The sequence below is a fragment of the Rhinatrema bivittatum genome, chromosome 3, assembly GCF_901001135.1.
Source record: "Rhinatrema bivittatum chromosome 3, aRhiBiv1.1, whole genome shotgun sequence".
Classification (NCBI taxonomy): Eukaryota; Metazoa; Chordata; class Amphibia; order Gymnophiona; family Rhinatrematidae; genus Rhinatrema; species Rhinatrema bivittatum.
The window spans coordinates 225,048,906-225,070,117 of record NC_042617.1 but is presented as its reverse complement, the minus strand read 5'-3'; the positions used below and the strand labels follow the sequence as shown (position 1 = coordinate 225,070,117).

General features: G+C 47.9%; 1 protein-coding gene across 1 annotated transcript in view; it reads right to left on the bottom strand.

Annotated features, from left to right (window-relative positions):
• LOC115087279 (lysosomal-trafficking regulator-like) overlaps positions 1-21,212 on the bottom strand; it is a 1,534,685-nt gene that overhangs the window by 797,962 nt on the left and 715,511 nt on the right. The window contains 1 exon segment of the mRNA XM_029594260.1: positions 4,611-4,841. Within this exon segment, the coding sequence (XP_029450120.1) occupies positions 4,611-4,841 (231 nt within the window).

Below are 21,212 nucleotides of genomic sequence, written 5' to 3'. Positions count from 1 at the left end.
AGGATGCGGCTGCGGGCTGATCCATACAAATAGAACAACCGCGCAATAATATGCGGCAGCAATAGGCGCTCAATACAACAGGCACACAATACTAATAATATGCGGCAGCAATAGGCGCTCAATACAACAGGCGCACAATACTAATAATATGCGGCAGCAATAGGCGCTCAATACAACAGGCGCACAATACTAATAATATGCGGCAGCAATAGGCACTTAATACAACAGGCGCACAATAGGAAGAATATGCGGCAGCAGTAGGCGCTCAATACAACAGGCGCACAATAGTAAGAATATGCGGCAGCAATAGGCGCTCAATACAACAGGCGCACAATAGTAATAATCTGCGGCAGCAATAGGCGCTGAATACAACAGGCGCACAATAGTAAGAATATGCGGCAGCAGTAGGCGCTCAATACAACAGGCGCACAAATAGCAATAGGTACACAGCACTAAGCAGGGAGCAATATACGCGTAATGGCATTCAATAGGCAATCAGCACGTAAGCAGTGAGCAAGATACGCTGAATGGCATTCAATAGGCAATCAGCAGTTAAGCCGTTAGCAATATACGCTTAATGGTATGCAATAGGCTGTCAATAATATGCGGCATATACTCACAGTGGCAGCCAATAGGCGAAAACAATACAATATACGCACAAGGAGGAAGAAAGCCGCGCCCATTACGGGCGCGGAATACCTGAATAGGGCCACAAAATGGCGTCCTCCACGGCTCGCCACACCGCCGATCCTCGAGACTTCGGAGACCTGGGCGAAGAGATGTACGCCTTACCCGATCTTCGGCGCTTCTAGGCTGGAACACAGGCGGTCTCCGGCTGCGGGGGGAAAGGGCCGGTACCTTTCACCGCCGCGATTGGAGGAACTGCACCCGCTACCTCGTCCACGCCGGGACCGAGGGCCTCGGAGCCACACCCGAGTCCCCCGGGAGGCTGTGTCCCTGCCGCGGTTCGGCCGGACCGAGGACTTTCCCACCGGGGGGCCACAGTAAGTGCCCCGGGAAGCTCAACTGGGGGGACGGACAGAAACGTCCCCTGAGGAGCGCGGGGCTCGATAGTCGTTTGTAGAGAAGAAAAGTAGAATCTAGAATGAGAAAAAGAAAAAAAAAAATTAAAGTAGGCTTGGAAAGCACGCTGAACCAGCGTGTAGACACTCCAAACTGCTTTGGAGACGGAAATTAAGAGAATCGCTGCGCTTCCTGTGGGGCTATATACCCCGTGCTGACGTCAGATCCGTCTCCAACTGCTAGCACGCGGATACTATCCCATTGGTTCTGAGTCCATCTAGCTACACGCCAGGAAAGGAGAGATTGTAAAGAATGTCTATTGGTGGATGATACTAAGATCTACAATAGAGTGAACATGCCTGAAGGAAAAGAATGAAAAGTGATTTAAGAAAGGTTGAAGATTGATCGAAGATTTGGCAGCTGGGATTCAATGCCAAGAAGTACAGAGTCATGCATCTGGGATGCGGTAATACAAATGAGCTGTATGTGATGGGGGGGTGAAAGACTGATGTGCACAGATGAAGAGAGGGATCTTGGGGGACAGTGTCTGGGGATCTGAGGAGGGCAAAGCAATGTGACAAGGCGATAGCTAAAGCCAGAAGAATGCTGGGCTGCATAGGGAGAGGAATAACCAGTAAGAAAAAGGAGATGAAAATGTCTTTGTACAGATCCTTGGTGAGGCCTTACCTGGAGTACTGTGTTCATTTCTGGAGCCTGTATCTCAAAAAGTATAGAGACTGAATACAGGAGGTTCAGAGAAGGGTGACAAAAATGGTGTGGTCTGTATCAGAAAAGACCTATAAGGAGAGACTAAAGGATCGGTATATGAATACCCGGGAAGAGAAGAGGAATAAGTGAAATATGATACAGACCTTCAGATACCAGAAAGGTTTCAACGATGTATGAACTTCGAACCTTTTCCATTGGAAAGAAAACAATAAAAGTAGGGGTCACACAATGAAATTCCAGGGAAGACAACTCAGAACCAATGTCAGGAAATATTTCTTCACAGAGAGAGAGTGGTGGAGGCTCTTCTGGAGGAGGTGGTGAAGAAGAAAACAGTCAAAGAATTCAAAAGGGCATGGGATAAACACTGTGGATCTGTAAAGGCTAGAAGACGGAAATGAGATAAGCGTATACAAGGGTAACTTGCTTTTACAGTGATCACTACCTTTAGCAGAAGATATGGAGATAACTACCCTTAACCAATATGCTTTGATGCTTTTAATGCAACTGCAACATTGCTCCCTGCTTAGATCGTCTAGGGAAAATGGGAATTGGATTCAGACAACAACCAAAAGTATCCCAGACTTCCATGGCCTGGGATACTTTTATGCAGACATAAGGGAAAAAGCACAGGACTGCTTCTATGGCCAGATCCTATAGGAAATGAAGAAAGTGTGTATGGGTTAACTTGCTGGTGCAGGAGTTCTACCCTTAACCAATAAGCCTCGAAACTTTTGATGCAACTCTAACATTGCTCTCTGCTTCAATAGCAGGGAAAAAGGGGAATTGGATTTAGACAGCCACCAATGAGGGCCCTGACTTTTACGGTCTGAGGAACTGATAAGCATGGGAGTAACATGCACTGTTACTACCATTAACAGAAGGCATGGGATTACTCATCTTAACCAATAAGCATTGATACTTTTGATGCAACTGCAAGATTGCTCTCTTCTTTGAAGGAGGGGGTGAGAATGGAAGGAAAGATAAATCTGGATTCAGAGACAACCAACATGAGCCATGACTTTGTTTTTACAGTCTGGGGTACTGATGCACAGGCATTAAGGAAAAAACACAGGACTGATTCTACAGCAAGACCATAAGCAAAGCATTTCAAGCAAAACTGACTGATACCTGGGGTAACCTGCACAGCACGGCAGTTACTACCAAGGGAAGCTTTCTGGGCAAACTGGATGGTTCATTTATCTTTTTCTGCCCTAATTTCTATGTTTCTCAAAGGTGTTCATGAACAGGACGTGGTCCTCTTTCAACAGAAAGCAGGCTGTAGAAAAAGGGGTCATGAGATGAGGATGAAAGGGGGATAGACTCAAATCTAATCTAAAGCAGGTGTTCCCAAACTTCTGAGGCGCACTGACCCCTTTTCAATCTCCAAAACGTTTGTGGACCCCCACATGCTTCACTTAAATTTTTACATTCGGTTAAATGACATGCAGAAAACTGATTAAGGTATTAACAATACACACTCAAGAATCATTTCTAATGTATAAAAATATTCAATAAAAATGGTTTCTGATATAAACAGTGCCTTCTCTCCTGCCCTGTTTCCCTCCACCTCTCCTCCCTATCTTTCACCCCTGCAGCTCCTTCCCAGTTCTTTCCCTCATGCCCTCCCACTGTGACCCCCTGAGTACTCACCTCACTTCCTTTCTGCTCTGCTTGCCCCCGCCCATGTCTCCTGCCCTAATGCCTTCCCTTCTATCCTCTACCTTCTTTGGGTCCTTCTCCAGTGCTTTTCCTTGTTCTCCTTTCTCTTCGGTCCTTTTCTGAGGGCTGTATCTCTGCTGGCCCCTTCCCAATTACCTTCCTTTCTTCTCTGATTCCCTCTCCTTATGCCCCCCCCCCACCCACCTAATTACCTTGCCTCTTGTCCTCTTCGCCTTGTAGTCCCTTACCTGTCCCTTCTTCGTTCCACCTGCCCCCCTCATTATAGCCATACTACTTACTCCCTCAGTGCAACTTTGCTTCCTCACTGTTAGACGAGCAGGACAGCCACAGAACAAATAGCAGTTGCCAGAAATTCTCCTCATGGACATCACCCTACTTGCTGCCACCTCTGGTTGCGTGAAGCAGTAGCTATTGAAAGTGCTGGTGGTAGCACAGATATTGCTCTTGAAACTCCTTCAAGAACAATATTGGTGCTGCTACCAGCAGTCTTCCCTGCCTCTTCTCCATGCTGTTTGGGCTTCCCGAGACTGGGATCTTCCTATCCTCAGCACGGGATCAGACAACGGCATGGGAAGAGACAGAGGTCAGGTCAGCCTGCTCTGTTTTTCAGCAGTTGCATTTTTTGCCTCCCTTTTGGTGGACCTTGTGTGATGGTCTCATGAACCCCAGGTTGGGAACCACTGATCTAAGATATTATTTCTCTACAGAGAGGGTAGTGGATGCAGGGAACAACCTCCTCATGCAGGTGGTGGATACCAGGACATTATCTGAATTCAAAGCATGAGATAAACACAAGAGGATCTCCGAAGGACTGGTAGGGATTCCAAAGCTGAATAGTTGGCGTGGATCAGTAGACTAAATAGGCCATATGATCAATTCTGCTGTTATGTTTCTATGTTTCCAAATTTACCATCTTTTAAAAAGGGAAAAAAATTATGTTCTCCTAAGTGTGATAAACTAAAAATATATAGTTTTTCTAAAGTGTACAACAGTGAACTACATGCCAGAGATCTGAAAAATGTACACTGCAATGTAGCATTGATTTGTGGCCTGCACTACATACTTGATTTTCTGTCAGATGCATTTTTTAGATCATTTTTTAACCCATAAATGTAGAGGCAATATGAATATCAAGAATATAAAAAGATTTAGGATTAAATTTAAAATGCAGTACTTACTTTGTCTCTAATTCATTTAAAGTTGCTAAGGTATTACATAGCACATACAACAAACCATTATCAATCAGAAGATCTTCCAACTTTGAACAGGAATTCAGAATCTGCAGCAATAGGTAAAATGAATTATGCAGCAATGTGGTGTCTGAAAGTAAATTCTCTATTAGTCCAAGAACAGAAATGACACACCACTTCCGGAAAAGGCTAATATTCTTCATGTCTTCCAGATCAAACCTGTTAAAAAAAAAATAGCTATGTGAATTACGTTAAATCAACTATTTAATTTATTTGATTTATATTCTGCCTTTCAGCAACTTCAAAGTGGATTACAATCAGATACTGTACGTAAGGAGCTTGAACATGAGGGCTAATCTCACTGGGATCTATATTGGGAGTTACCTGTGGGGTTTATCACCTGCATGCAGACAGGACTACCTCATGGGGCTTACTCAATATAAACACATACACACAATTACAAGAAAATTATTCCTTACCTGCTAATTTTCGTTCCTGTAGTACTAAGGATCAGTCCAGACGGTGGGCTTTGTCCCCCGTCCAGCAGATGGAGTCAGAGCAAACTTCGGAGGGTGCTGGCATATAAGCTGGTGCACCCTCCCTAGATCCTCAGTATCGAGAATATCAAAGCCAAGCCAGAGCACTGTACAGACTGAGAAGGATGGATCAAACATATTCGCAATTGAAACTGTAAAATGTGAAAAACAATGCAACTTGCAAAGAGAACTGTCGAACCGGTATGAACACACAGACAACAAAACAAAAAGAGAGAAGGCTAAACAGAAGGACAGGAGAGAGAATATACGAGCAGGATTATCCCTAGATCCGAACAAGACCAGGGCGGGCGTCTGGACTGATCCTTAGTACTACAGGAACGAAAATTAGCAGGTAAGGAATAATTTTCTTTTCCCTGTACGTACCAGGATCAGTCCAGACGGTGGGATGTACCAAAGCTTCCCTAAACTGGGTGGGTCCCTGAGAACCCTGCTCGAATTACCCTGTCCCCAAAGGAGCCTGAGTCAGGTGCCAGCAAGTGGAGCCGGTAATGTCTAGAGAACGTGTGCAGGGACTTCCAAGTTGCTGCCCGACAGATTTCCTGAATGGAGACGTACTGGGACTCCGCACAGGAGGTGGCCTGGGCGCGTAAGGAATGAGCCTTGATCCCTGCCGGGGGGATCCCTACCGGTGCCGATGTATGCCGATGCCACCGCTTCTTTGAGCCATCGCACAATTGTAGTCTTCGACGCTTGGTGGCCCTTTCTATTCCCGGACCAGAGTACGAAGAGATGATCGGAGACCCGAAACTCATTAGTCACTTCTAGGTAATGTAGGAGGATGCGCTTTACGTCCAGGCGCCTAAGTGATTTAGGGGCATCCGCCGGGAAGGACGGTAGTTCCACCGTCTGGTTCAAGTGGAACGACGAGACCACCTTGGGCAGGAACGAAGGAACTGTCCGTATGGAGACACCCGAGTCCGTGAACTGAAGGAAGGGTTCCCTGCAAGAGAGAGCCTGAAGCTCAGAAATGCGCCACGCCGAGGCTATGGCCACCAGGAAAATCGCTTTCAGAGTGATATCCTTGAGAGAGGACTGACGCAGAGGTTCGAAGGGAGGCCCCGCGAGGACCTGCAAAACCAGATTGAGATTCCAGGAAGGGTAAGGGCGACGCAGCGGCGGCCGCAGATGCTTGACCCCCTTGAGAAACCGTGAAATGTCCGGATGGGACGACGGATCTGGTCTTCCTGAGGAGCGAGCTAGGGAAGCCAGTGCAGAGACTTGCACTCGCACAGAATTGTAGGAGATGCCTTTCTCCAGGCCCTCCTGGAGGAACGCCAGGATCTGCTGTAACGAGGCCGAGGTCGCGTGGGCACCTTGTCCGGAACACCATACTTCAAACACCTTCCACACCTGCACGTAAGCGACCGATGTCAAAGTCTTACGCGCTTTGAGGAGGGTGTCTACAACGGAGACTGTGTAGCCCTTGCGCAGGAGACTCCTCCTCTCAAAAGCCAGGCCGCAAGACAGAAGTGTTCCGCCTGGTCCGAAAATACTGGACCCTGGCGGAGCAGTCGAGGCAGGTGCGAAAGCTGAAGGGGACCGTCCACCACAATGTTGAGCAGGTCTGCGAACCATGGCCGACACGGCCTCTCCGGAGCCACTAGGATTACTGTTCTGTGGTGAGACTCTATCCTCCTTAGCACCTTGCCCACCAGAGGCCACGGGGGGAAGACAGAGTAGGAGCCGGGGTGGCCAGGGGAGAACTAGGGCGTCCACCCCTTCTGCGCCGTGTTCCCTTCTGCGACTGAAGAACCGGGGAGCTTTTGCGTTGGAGGAGGTTGCCATGAGATCCATTGAGGGCGTCCCCCAGCGCCAGGTGATGAGAGCCATCGCCTCGTCGGAGAGGGTCCATTCTCCGGGGTCCAACGCCTGATGGCTCAAGTAGTCCGCTTGAATGTTGTCCACCCCCGCAATGTGCGAGGCCGCCAGGCGGTCGAGAAAACGTTCCGCCCAGGCCATCAGGCGAGCGGCTTCGAGTGCCACCTGACTGCTTCTGGTGCCCCCTTGCCGGTTGATGTAAGCCACCATGGTCGCATTGTCCGAGAGGACTCGAACCGCCCGACCTCTGAGCAGGGGCAGGAAATGTATGAGCGCCAGGCACACCGCTCTGGTCTCCAGACGATTGATCGGCCAGGACGCCTGTTCCTTTGTCCACTGACCCTGAGCCGAGCTCCTGAGGCAAACTGCCCCCCAACCGGTCAGGCTGGCATCGGTAGTGACCACTACCCAATCCGGTGCCTCCAGAGGGCAACCTTGAGCCAAAGTCCTTGGGTCCAGCCACCACCGCAAGCTGTTCCTGGCGGTCGGAGTAAGAGGGAGTACCGCCTGGTAATCCCGAGAGACTGGCTTCCACCGCGAGAGCAGGGCCATTTGCAAGGGTCTCAGGTGTGCGAAGGCCCAAGGTACTAGGTCTATCGCGAATGCCATCGATCCTAGAATTTGGAGGTATCCCACGCCGTGTGTACTGGGAGAGAAGAAAACCAAATGATTTGATCTCGCAGAGATTGGGCCTTGTCTGGGCGAAGGAAGACTTTGCCCTGGGCTGTGTCGAAGCGCTCCCCCAGGAAGTCCAGTTGCTGGGAAGGCAGAAGACTGCTCTTGCTGAAGTTCACCACCCAGCCAAGGGCCTGGAGGAAGGCTACTATTCTGTCGACCGCCGCCTGCCCCTGCGAAAGAGTCTTTGCACGAATGAGCCAATCGTCCAGGTAAGGATGGACCAGGATCCCCTCTCGAAGTAGTGCGGCTGCCACTACTACCATGACCTTGGTGAAGGTTCTGGGCGCGGTCACCAGCCCGAAGGGTAGAGCCTGGAACTGAAAATGTTGACTCAAGATCTTGAAGCGAAGGAACCTCCGATGGGCCGGTAGAATCGGAATGTGCAGATAGGCCTCTGTGAGATCGAGGGAGGCTAGGAACACCCCCTGATGCACCGCCGCAATGACTGAACGAAGAGTTTCCATGTGGAACCGGGATATCCGGAGCACCTTGTTGACTTCCTTGAGGTCCAGAATGGAACGAAAGGAGCCGTGCTTTTTGGGAACCTTGAAGTAAATTGAATAATGCCCCGAGCCCACCTCTCCGGAGGGGACGGGCGAGATGGCTCCGAGGTCCAGAAGCCTGTCTAGCGTGTGCCGTACCACCAGGCGCTTGGGACGTGACCCACAGGGGGAGAAGATGAACCTGTCTCTGGGAAGCCGTACAAACTCCAACGGGTAGCCGTGTCTTAGTATGTCCAGGACCCACTGGTCCGTGGTGATGTTTGTCCACTCCTCGTAGAACAGCGCCATGCGACCTCCAATCTGGGGTAGCGAGGAGTGGACTGGCCTGGCATCATTGAGGCGGCTTGCCAGAGGCTCCCTGCGCCGAGGAGTCTCTGGGCAATCTGCGACCCCGAAAGGGCTGGGGCCACGACTGTGACCTGGCTGAGGGCACCCTAGGGCCTTGTTGCCTGGTACCCCTATATCGCCACTGGGCGCGGGAACGGTTCCTGGGAGCCGAAGAAGAAGGACGATAGGATCGCTGACGGTCCTCGGGCAACCTGTGGACCGAATTTTCCCCTAGAGACTTGATGATCTGGTCAAGGTCTTCGCCAAATAGAAACCTGCCCTTGAAGGGCAGGGCCCCCAGATTTGATTTGGAGGAGGCGTCCGCCGCCCAGTTCCGCAGCCACAAAAGATGTCTGGCGGAAACCGCCGACACCATAGTTCTCGCAAGAACCTGCAGCAGGTCATGTAGAGCATCGGCCCCATAAGCGATGACTGCTTCCAGCCGGTCCGCTTGAGCCGCCTCATCCGGTGGCAATTGCTGCGAAGTGAGGAGCTGTTGCACCCATCGAAGCCCGGCTCTCTGAGTAAGGGAGCCGCAGATGGCTGCTCGGACCCCCAGCGCCGAGACCTCAAAGATCTTCTTGAGGGAGACCTCCAGCTTCCTGTCCTGTAAATCCCGGAGGGCCGTGCCCCCCCGTTACCGGGATCGTGGTTCTCTTCGTGACGGCGGAGACCGCCGAGTCAACCTTGGGGACCTTAAGGAGATCCAGGAAGTCTCCAGGGAGAGGATAGAGCTTGTCCATTGCCCTGCCGACCCGGAGGGACGCCTCCGGAGTGTCCCACTCCCTCACTAGAAGCTGGAGAAACGAATCATGGATAGGAAAGGTCCGTGCCAAACTGGGTCCCCCTTCTTGGTAGAAGAGGCTACGGAGGGGGCCGGGGGGCCTGGTGGCTCGACAGGAGGATCGAGGTCCAATTCCTGAAGGACGTGTGGGATGAGGTCCGCCAATTCTTCCTTGCGAAAAATTCGGAGTACGCGCGGGTCGTCACATTCTAAGTGCGCTGCCAGGATCGTGTCATCATCTGCCATCGACGCATGGTCCCCCCCCTGGGTCCGGTGATGGAGGTGTCCCGCTCGGAGGCAGAGGCAGGACCAGGGGCACCCTGGGGACCCCACCACGGCCCCTGATACTGAGCCCGCCGCGCCTGCGATCTGGGGAACTTTAGCGGGCGGGGGAAACGCAGCTGAACCCTCCCGGCGGCTTGCGCTCAAGCCAATGAAAGCACAGGGACGGGCGGGCATGACGTCTTTTTTTTTTTTTCCCCTTGGCTGCACCCGCGCTCTTCTTTTAATTTCTTGGCCGCTGGTGACGTGAGCGCTGGAGGCAGCCCGCTGTCATCGAGAGCCAGGAGAACCGGGACCGAGGGGGACACCGCTGCAAGCCGCTTTTGCCGCCGGCTGCCCCCCCTCTGGAGGACGGCAGAGAGGACGGCAGAGAAGGCTGAAAGGGCTGAAAAACAACAAAAGGTAAGTTGGCACATGTCGAGCCGCTTCGGGAGGAGGGGATTTTAGGTTTTAGGATTAAAGTTGGGATCCACTTCCTGGTGCCTGTCATTTCAAATGTCATTTGAAATGACAGGTACCAGCACACCCAGGATACTGTATAGGTGCTGTATTAAGCGCCTATACAGTAAAATGGGTTGCGCGGGCCTAACGCTTCGCCTAACGCTTCTTGGACGCTGCTTACATTTGCATGAGATTAGAGTACAGGATCGAGCAGTAGGTGAGCCGGACTGTGCGTGCGGCTACGCGGGTGCGCCCAGCACTAATGCAGCTCTTCCTACCTGCCCTTACTGGATCGACCTGTGTGTAAATTCAATTATACTTGTCTAAGGTCACAAGCAAGAACATTGGGACTTAGACCCTGGCATCCCTGGTTTGTAGCCTCCTGTTATAACCACTAGGCTTCTTCTCTACTCCAACACTTAGGGGATTATATTAATACTAACTATTTAGTTGACATTAATCTGATGCCCTAAGAGGCCAACATTTTATTTAAAATCCCCTTTCTATTTAAAATTCACTCCACCCTAGAAAGCATGCAGCATTCTGAGGGCTGGAGAGAAGTCCCTTTTGAGGCTTCCTCTTAATATCATTCTGTGGTTGCCAGGGTCTGCCACAGCAATATCAACAACATTTTCTTCCTCCCAGGCTTGAGTGTGTCACCTTTGCGGTAGGTAAAAACCATGCTGGTGCTTTCATGCCTTGCTGCTTTATTTTTTTTTTTTTTTAACATTTCTTTATTAAGTTTTCAGAGAAATATAAAGAAAGAACCATGTTACTCATAATAAAAAACATGTAAGCAAACTCCCTTGATACATCATTAATAACACTTCCGTTCAGCTCGGGATAATAAACACTTTCAGGTCCCTCGTTTCTCCCCCCCCTCTCCAGCCCCCCTCCCCTCAATTCCGTTCAGGGTTTCAGTAGTAGTTTTGTTTTGATCATACACTATCGCCGCATGCTGTTAGTGCTAATGCCCTTTAGTGCAACCCTGTATAGTTCATTTTGTGCAGAGATATAATAGAGTCTCTGTGCTGTGGTGGCAGGGACATCAGATACGTTTTCCAGACTCCTTCCCAGGTCCTACGAACCGTCGGTGGTTTCGTATTAGCAGACATGTATTCAAACTGCAAAAGATTAAGCATTCTGTTCTGCCATTGCGCTTTAACCGGACGTTCCGGCATTATCCAATTACCCATAATCGTTTGTAATCCAATCAGTAAAGCTTTCTTTAGAAACGCTTGCTCTGTGTCCATTAAGTCCAGAATGGCTCCTTCCAACAAACCAAAAAGACACAGTTTCACGTCCCTGGGTAGCACAGTTCCAACAATCCCACTCACTATGGACAGGATCTCATCCCAAAACAGCTGCACCTTAACACACTCCCAAAGACAATGATATAATGTTCCCTTTACTGTAGTACATTTCATGCACAGATCCGTATCACATAATTTGGCCGCATACATCCAGGAGCGCGACATATACATACAGTTTAATACCTTATATCCCACCTCCCTCAGTTGAACATTTTCCGAAATTTTATAACTCTCCTTCAATATTGTTTTAATCTCTTCTACCGAGAGAGATATTTGTGCCTGTTTCCTCCATTTCTCCTGAATGGAGCCCATCACTCCAGTACCACACATCGCCTTAAGTAGGCGGGAGAAAGCACTACTTGAATTACTTTTCCTCCCCACCTGCAGAAAGAAGGCTTGCAATTGTGTCACAGCTTGTGGGTCTACAGATGTAAGTTTCAGCGAGGAGATATAGTGTCGTATTTGAAGGTACCCGTAAAAGTCTCTCCCATCGAGGCCATATTGGGTTTGTAGATCTGTAAAACTTTTAATAACCAAGGGGTTAGGGTCCAAACATTGTCTTATGTTGAGCAACCCCTTTACGCCCCATTGCCTAAATACCTCCGAGGTAAGGCCACTCGGGAATTGGGGATTACCCACAAAAGTCAGGTAAGGAGCAGCAGTGTAGGGAAGACTAAGCTTCACCTTACATAGATATCGCCATGCACTCCTCCCGGATCTCAGCAAAGTACTCCCCTGAACTCTCTCCAGGACAAGAGCCTTCAGCAATTGCATTAAATTTGAGGGATGAAAAGGCTCCAACCACTCACGCAAGAAAGGTAGTGGTGTATATAAAGTGGTACCATTTATCCAGTCATATACATGCCGTAACATACAGGTAAGATTATAATCCCTCCAGTTCGGGCACGCAAGTCCCCCTCGCTCCCTAGGAGCCATTAACGTAGACAAGGGTAGACGCGCCTTGTGTGAACCCCATATATATTTCCGCACTATTTTATGGATTCGGATAACCTCCCCCCCTGTCAACCATAAGGGCAATTGCTGCAAGACATAAATCCATTTTGGTAATTCCATCATTTTTAACAGGAATATTTTTCCAGTAATAGATAAAGGTAAACTTCTCCATCCTCTCAGCCTCTCATCCATATTGTGAATTAAAGGGTCTATATTGGCCTTATGTAGTAGATGAATATCTTTTGTGAGTCTTATGCCCAGGTACCTCATATCCTTATCTACCCATTTTAAAGGGAAAGGGCCCACCCAGCCTTGCTTTAATCCATCATCGACTGCCATAGCTTCCGATTTATCAGTGTTAATTTTGAGGCCAGCAAATGTACCAAAGGTATTTTGTAGCTGTAAGAGACCCTAGGTAAAGCCTTTTGTGGGTCCGTTAAGAAAACTAGTACATCATCCGCAAATGCGGAGATATTGAAGGTCTGGTGGCCCAAGGAGAATCCTTGAATCTGAGGGTCTTCTGCTATCTTCCTGAGTAAGGGATCTATAGAGAGGATGTAAAGTAGTGGCGACAGTGGGCACCCTTGCCATGTCCCCCTATACAAGTGAAACTCCTCTGAGATCTGTCCGTTCGCACATATTGCTGATATGGGATTACGATACAGCAAAGAGATACTATGAACAATTTCCCCCTTCAAGCCATATCTGTCAAGGACCGAGAAAAGATAGGGCCACGAGACTCTATCAAACGCCTTCTCTGAATCGAAGGCTACTACCATGGCCCCGGTACCCATCCTTTGACACTCCTCGAGCGAGATAAGCAGTTTCGCCATATTCGAGCTAATGGCTCGGCCCTTGACAAAACCCGCCTGATGTGGCATAATTAGCGAAGGAAAAACTGTGCTCAATCTATCTGCCATGATTTTGGCGAACAATTTGGCCTCACAGTTTAACAAGGAAATCGGCCGGTACGCTGATGGCTTTGATAGATCTTTCCCTGGTTTTTCTAAGACTGTTATATAAGCCTTCGTTACCCCATCCGGAAACCTCCTTAAAGACTGGGCATCCTGAAAGAAAGCTAGCAATGCATCTGAAAGTTGATCACACAGAATTTTATAATACTCAGGATTGAGGCCGTCAGGTCCAGGCGCTTTGTTCCTTTTACTACTTTTGATCACCTGTTGAAGCTCTTCTAACGTAATAGGCGCATTTAAACGGAAAAGCTGCGTCTCAGTGACTTGAGGGAGTGAGAGATTTTGGAAAAAAATTTCCTCCTCTTTAGAGCCCCCTATCCTGTCCTCCGTATATAAGGCAGAGTAAAAATTCCGGAAGACTGCACATACTTCCGAACTGGATACAATCGGGCGACCGTGCTGGTCCTTTAACTTGTCAATGTACGTTTTCCCCCTCTGCGCCCGTACTAGATTAGCCAGTAGTTTTCCAGCTTTGTTACCATAACGGTACAGTTTATGCGCCCCTTTTAATAAAGTTCTCTGTGCCCTAATATGCAGAGCCGTGTTCAGGGCTTTGAGGCAATCCCTATAGCATTGTTGATTGTCCCCGGAATTATTAATACCCAACTGAGATTTCGCTTGAGCTAATCTGTGTTCTAGCTGTAAGATATGATTGTTCATCGCTTTTGCCTGTGCAATCACATAAGATGTTATCTCACCCCTCAGGACTGCTTTACTGGTTTCCCAGTACAAGCTTGGATCTCCCTTGTGCTCCTCATTATGACGGGCAAATTCGTGCCATTTACTCTGGAGATAAGCATGAAATTTCTTATCCTCCGCCAGATGTCCAGGAAAGCGCCACATCCCTACAGTCCGCCCTGCACTACGATCTGTAAGGTTGACCCCTACCGGAGCATGGTCGGAAACGGATATAGTTCCGATATCCGCCTGAAGGACCCTAGGGAACATCTGATTAGATAGGAGGATGTAATCTATCCTAGACATCGTTGCATGGGCCCTGGATACGTGAGTATAATCCCTCTCACTTGGGTGCATTGTCCTCCAGATGTCTAATAAACCTAGTTCCTTACATAGGTAGGCTATCCCCTTCTTATCCGATAGGCCTCTCCTACTGGATGTGTGGGATGTGTCAAGAGCTCCGTCGTGAACACAATTAAAATCCCCTAACAGTACTAGGGGGCCTTTCTGTTCCTGGTGAATAAGCCCGACTAAACTTTGAAAGAATGCATGGGAATATTGGTTCGGGGCATATGCTGAACAGAGAGTGATGTCCTGTCCTTGCAATTTCCCCACCACTATAAGAATACGGCCCTCCGTGTCTGTAGCCTGCTTTAGGAATTCAAATCGCAACTTTTTATTTATTAGGATCGCGGTCCCGGCTTTCTTCCCTTTAGCAGGCACATAAAAACAGTGTCCTACCCAGCCCCGTTTTAGTTTCTTGCTTTCCATTTCAGATAAGTGCGTTTCCTGCAATCCAGCAACATCTGCCTTTCGCTTTTGTAAAACACTCAGAACTTTTTGTCTCTTGATGGGTGAGCCCAGCCCTCCCACATTCCAGGAGTTAATTCGTAAAGAGCCCATAGTCACGATGTGTGTGATACGTTCTGCCAGCTTGCCTCCCAGCCAGGGCAGCTAGCAGATCGGCTTCCACATGTACCATCAAAACATAACTCGGCACAGGGCACTCCTTAGAAATCCTGTGTAGCGATTGTGATTGACCACTTGTCGCATATCTCATTCCAACCCCCTTAAACCAAAATAGAACCCCTACTGCCCCCTCCCCCCCCCCCATCCCCTTATATTCCCCCCATTCAAACCTTTCTTCTCCCTGTATTTTGGAGATCTCCCCCATCAATTTCAACTTATCAAACTCCTCTAAAAAAAAGAGGTTAGAGGTCAGTTTTTGTGCGATCAGGTCTATGCCCCCCACGCTCCCCAAGTACCTCATGAGCCTTAGAGTATCTGAATATAAATGCTTACTAACTCTGCTATCGAAACATTAACATTATCTCAATAATACTGTAACGACAAACCCACAGGCATATGTTTTTGGATTTGATTACTGTGGAAGTAAGGTTTCTCACTGTCACTTGTCCAAGGAAATTGTCCCGTCACCCACGACATAGGACTGCTAAACGAACACCTCTGTATAGCCAGGTGGTATCCGTGAACGCCATCATGTCGCCTCTTCTGTGGAAGCTAACCAAGTTGCCACTTTCTCTGGGCTGTCAAAAGTATGAATCTGACCCTCCTTCCAGATCTTCAGTATTGCAGGGAACTGCAAAGCAAATCGGATATTTTTGTTAAAGAGATCACTGCAGGTACTAGAGAAAAGCTTTCTCTTGGCAGCCACCGCCGCTGAGAAGTCCGGAAAAATTATGATTTTTTTGCTCATGATATTTCAATTCCCTGGTCTTCTTAAAAGCAAGGTGGACAAGATTTTTGTGGGTCCAGTCCAAAAAGCGCGCTATCACCAGGCGGGGCCGTCTATCCGTGTCGCGGCGTGGGCCTAGTCGATGTGCCCTCTCCACCGTGAGCTTCCCTGCCAGCTCTGGTAACCAGCCTTCGAGTATGGATTTAAGCTCAGCTTCCCCCACACTTTCAGGAAAACCCAGAAACTTTAAATTGTTTCGTCGTGCGCGGTTTTCTAAGTCTTCCAACTTTGTTTCTGCACACTTTACTGCTTTCTCGACTTCCCCCAGCCGCGTGGTCACCACCATGACATCTTCTTCCACCGCTGACACTCTCCCCTCCGCAATATCTATCCTTCGTCCCATGTCTCCAATCGTTTCACTGACGGCCTGCAGTTTCTCAGCCAGACCCGCAAATTGCGGTGCCAAGCCCTTAATTACCGCTTCAGTAATTCTGGAGATCATTTGCTCTTCAGAAGCATCGGGCACTTCAGTAAGGCTGGCGTCGGCCATCTTTTTTTCAGTACTCGATGTTTTAGCCTTGTCTTTCCGGACCAATTTAGTCGTCATTGCGCTTGTAAAACTGCACCGCAGTGAGTTTCTATAATGCTCTGCACTCCGTTGTCGGTATCCCGTCCACGGGGCTCCGTTTTTAGCTTATAATTGTTAGCTTACATGGGGGCATCACCCGGAGCCGAAACGAACACGTCCGCTCCGTCTCACCGCATCACGTGACCTCTTGCTGCTTTATTTTAAACTGTTTTGATTATATATCCTATAATCACTTTTGCCGATTTTCACCTAGTTCATTATTGTTAATTCATTCACTTCAAACTCTGTTACCATGAGATTAAGATCCAGTACAGTTTCCTTTAAAAACCTCACCCTAATGCATTTTGCAGGATAAAGCAAAGTTGTGTGCCTAGAGATGTTTTCCATAGACAAGACAAATCAATAATACAAATACAGGGCCAAGACAGACATGCTCTTTCAAAGTTCAGAAAAACTGAGTATTTTCTGAGCATGGACAGGGGCTTCCAAAAAAAAAAAAAAAGCTGCCACCATGTAAGTTTCCTTAGTCTTTATATAAAATCTACTAGATAAATGAAGCTTGACCGACGTGCTGCAAATGCGCAGTAGAGAGCAGCTCTACCGCGCATGCGCGGGCGAGCACGTCGGTCAGAGCTTGTCCGTAACAAAAATGGCGCTGGGAAAAGCAGTGGCGGCGGCGAGGAGCGGCGGCAAGGAGCAGTGGCGGCGGCAAGGAGCAGTAGCGGCGGCGGCAGTGGCGGCAAGGCGCAGTAGCGGCGCGTGCGAGGGAGGGAGGGACCTCCCCCGGAGATCTTCCATTTGTGCCATCCGAAGGGGGAGTGACTGAGGGGAGGAGGGGAGGAGGAAGTGATGGGTAGGAGGGGTAAGGGAGGGAGTGACTGAGGGAGGAGGGAGTGACTGAGGGGAGGAGGGAGTGACTAAGGGGAGGGGGGAGGGAGACTAGAGCAGGGAGGTGGGAGGGAGAATAGAGGGTGAGGGGAGAATGAGGTGAGAGGGAGGAGAATGAGGGGCGAGGGGGAGGGGGAAGGAAATGGACCGAAAAAAAAAAAAAATTTTAATGTAGCCCGTTGTTACGGGATTAACGGCTAGTTTACTATAAACGAGCCGGGGTCAAACTATTTCTTTTGCATTGTCAAGTAACCAACCAGGTGGTAAAGCTTGTGGGGTTTCCAATTTATATAGATGTTATTAAAATAAACACCCAGATAAATTTTCATCAGAAGAAATAAAGAAAATAAGTCACTACTGTACTAAAAAATATTTTGTTTTATTATGCTGGCACTGGAAACACTTCAAAATTGAGTTGGAGAATTTCAATTGTTCTTTCTGAAAACAATTTTGTTATTGCATAAGATAAACAGTTTTTACTGTTAAATGTTTAAGATAACATTCTTTTCTAGGTAATAAATAAACAAACACTTGCTTCAATATTCTAAACACAGAATCCCATTAGAAACTGGTTTCTTTACAAATGATTGTTCTTCAAGCAAGGAATTATTGTTAGATAAGTATTTTCTTATATTAATAGTACACTCAGGAGAACTAACTGCATTCTCTATAGCTTAATAACATCCTTTCTGTGCATTTTTTATTACAGGCTTTGCAGAATAATTACTGGATTATATTTCACAGGTAAAGATACGCAATTTTTATAGTAACTCTGTACCTTTTTATTCTGATATGTTTTTCTGTGTGTTCTATTAACACACTAATATGAATGAAAGTTACAGTTCAGTTCTAGGTACGTACTTATCTGGACCCTGGGAAGGAAATTTGAGAATACAGCGACCCAGGATAGAAGTAAGGCTTTGATGGCTTGGTATCGATGAATAGGGTGCATTGCTTGATAACATTGACTGACTGGACCTTAGACTCAACTCCAATTCTTGAACACAAAGGGGCGGATTTTCATAGGCCCGTGCACCTATTTTGCATAGGCCGCTGGCGCGCGTAAGTCCCGGGGCTTTCTGTCGGGGGCGTGTCGGGATGACGCGGCGTTTGGGGGGCGGGCCGTGGTGTTTTGGGGGCGGTGACGTGGGCGTGGTTTCGGCCCGGGGGCGTTCCAGGGGCGTGGCCGCGGCCTCCAGAACAGCCCCCAGGACCGGACCACGGAGCGGGCCAGCCAGCCGACGCGCGCAAAGTTACGCTTTCAGCAGGCGTAACTTTGCCGACAAAGGTAAGGGTGGGCGTTAGATAGGGCCGGGGGGGTGGGTTAGGTAGGGGAAGGGAGGGGAAGGTGGGGGGAGGGCGAAAGAAAGTTCCCTCCGAGGCCGCTCCGAAATCGGAGCGGCCTCGGAGGGAACAGGCAGCGCTCGCTGGGCTCGGCGCGCGCAGGTCGCACAAATGTGCACCCCCTTGCGTGCGCCGACCCCGGATTTTATAAGCTACGCGCGTATCTTATAAAATCCAGCATACTTTTGTTCGCGCCTGTTGCGCGAACAAAAGTACGCACTCGCGCAAGTTTTTTAAATCTGCCCCAAAGTCTTTAAGAACATGGCACTTTATCTACTTCGCTAACTTGAAATAAATAAATAAAAATAAATACTATCTCCCTGATACTGGGAATCTTCTGCAAATGAATGTGTTTCTGGTGTATGTCTGTCCTGCCGTCTGAGTAAAACTAAAACTTCTTATTAATAGAAATTTAAAAAAAATAATTATATTCACCCTATTAGTGAGAACTTAATTTGCATATGTTTAAATAGTGACAGCTCCTTAAATGAATCTTTCAGTGGATTAATTAATAAGCTGATCATGCATGAAAATTTGGTAATACGTTTATTTAACTTCTTTACCTTTTGCAAATTTAATTTCTTTGCCAGTAGTGACAAGGTTAGAGGATTCTCCTAACATAACTACATTAGAAGATTGGAATGAAAACTGTATTTTAAAGGAGTTATTACATCCATTTTCCCCAGGGAATTCCTGAAGGGAAAAAAAATTAAAATACCTTACAAACTGGGGTTTTCTGGTGTTGGTCACCAGAGGGGTTTCATTTATTTTCTTTTGTGTTTTTCTATACCGGCATTCGATATAGGTATCACATCATGCCGGTTTACAATTAACAAAGGGGTGTAAAAAGAGAATTTTCATAGAGAATTTTCATAGAAATAGAAATTTGATACTTGTTTTAGGATAAAAATATTTCTGACTTAAATTACAAATATAGTTGAGTTTAAAAGTGACTAGATTGGCTGTGATATATTTAAAAGATAACCTGAAAGTCTGATGTGTTTTGAAGATTGTATGGGTGGGATTTTGTTTTGATTGAGCTGATTTTTCCCTATTCATTTCAATGAACAATGTAAAAGATTGTTAAAATTAGGTCCGTTCAATTTTCAGAGAAAAAGTCTTCTTAAGCCATCTGCTTGACAATACAATGGCAATGCCATAGTAACACTATAATAACTCTTTACCAGAAGCTACTTAATGATTGTCAGTGTAATATTACTATATAAGGTGAAAGCACTGAAACATTTAAAAAAATGACAAACTAGAATGTTTTGAACTTAGTAAAAATTCTTCTTGAAGGTATTTTCTTTAGCCATGTAAATTTTCAGTGGTTCTTTAGAGAATAAAGTGTTCTTTTTGGGTCTGAAAAGTGCAATTTGACATAATGACAACAGAGAAGTAGTGATCTATGTCCAAGTTTTTCACTGGTAACAGTTTGGAACTTCTGAGCAGAGCTTTACTGGAGACAGAAAGAGACAGAGAGATCACGTTGTGATTCTATGTCACAAAGGTCTAGTTTGCACTAAAACAATGAGGGGCAGATTTTAAAAGCCTACGCTCGTAAATCCAAGTGGATTTACATGCGTAGGGGGAGTTTTTGGCACCGGGCCTATTTTCAAAAGGCCCGGCAGGACGCGTAAAGCCCCGGGACGCATATAAGTCCCGGGGCTTGAAAAAATGGGCGGGGCAGGGCGGTCCAGGGGCATGGCCAGAGGTCTCTGTACAGCCACTGGGCCGGGGGGATTGTGTGCTGGCACTCGACCGGCAGGCGCAACTTATAAAATAAAGGTTGGGGGGGGGTTTAGGTAGGGCTGGGGGGGGGCAGGTTAGGTAGGGGAATGGAGGGGAAGGTGGGGGGGGGGTGAAAGAAAGTTCCCTCAGAGCGGCCTCGGAGGGAACGGGGAAAGCCATCGGGGCTCTCCTAGGGCTCGACACGCGCAAGCTGCACTAGTGTGCACCCCCTTGCGCGCGCCGACCCTGGATTTTATAACATCTGTGCGCGGCTGCGCACAGATGTTATAAAATTGGGCGAACATTTATGCGCGCCGGATTGCGCACACAAATGTACACCTGCGCATATGTCTTAAAATCCGGCCCTTAGGAAACACTTAGTGGGTGAAGTGTAGATATGTGATGGTAGTTATTGTAGCCCTATTTAAGGTGAGGGATTAGTTTAATTATTAATGATAATTCCGTAACTGACCCACGGTATTTGTCAGTTTTGATAATTAAAGGAATATATGAAAAGTGAATGCTTAGTATTTGTGTTAGGAAGTACTAGGAGAGCGGTTCCGCTGTCCAGGGGAATGTGTGTTCTTGGACCACGCTCGACTCCAGAGGAACTCCAAAGAGGTGCCACGGCAGGCGAGACATGCCCAAGCATGGGCTGGACAGGAACAAGGCTGGACTGTAGATACTGACCCTCCTCCGGACCTGCATGCTTCGGGAAGACCAGCAACGCAATGGTGGTCTTATGAACATTCCTCCGACTGTTCCAAGCCCTTTCGGACCTGCCACTGGGTAATGACAAGAAGCGGCAGGCCGGATGGAGGCCACGGCAGCGAAGACCAGAACATGGAGATTCAGACGAAGACTCAGGAAAAAGGTACTAGGATGTACGGACGAAGACTCAGGAACAAGGTTCTTGGATGCACGGACGAAGACTCAGGAACAAGGTACTTGGATGCACAGACGAAGAATCAGGAACAAGGTACTTGGAAGAAGTTTCAAGGTATTCAGAAGACTCAAGCAAGGTTCAGGGTAT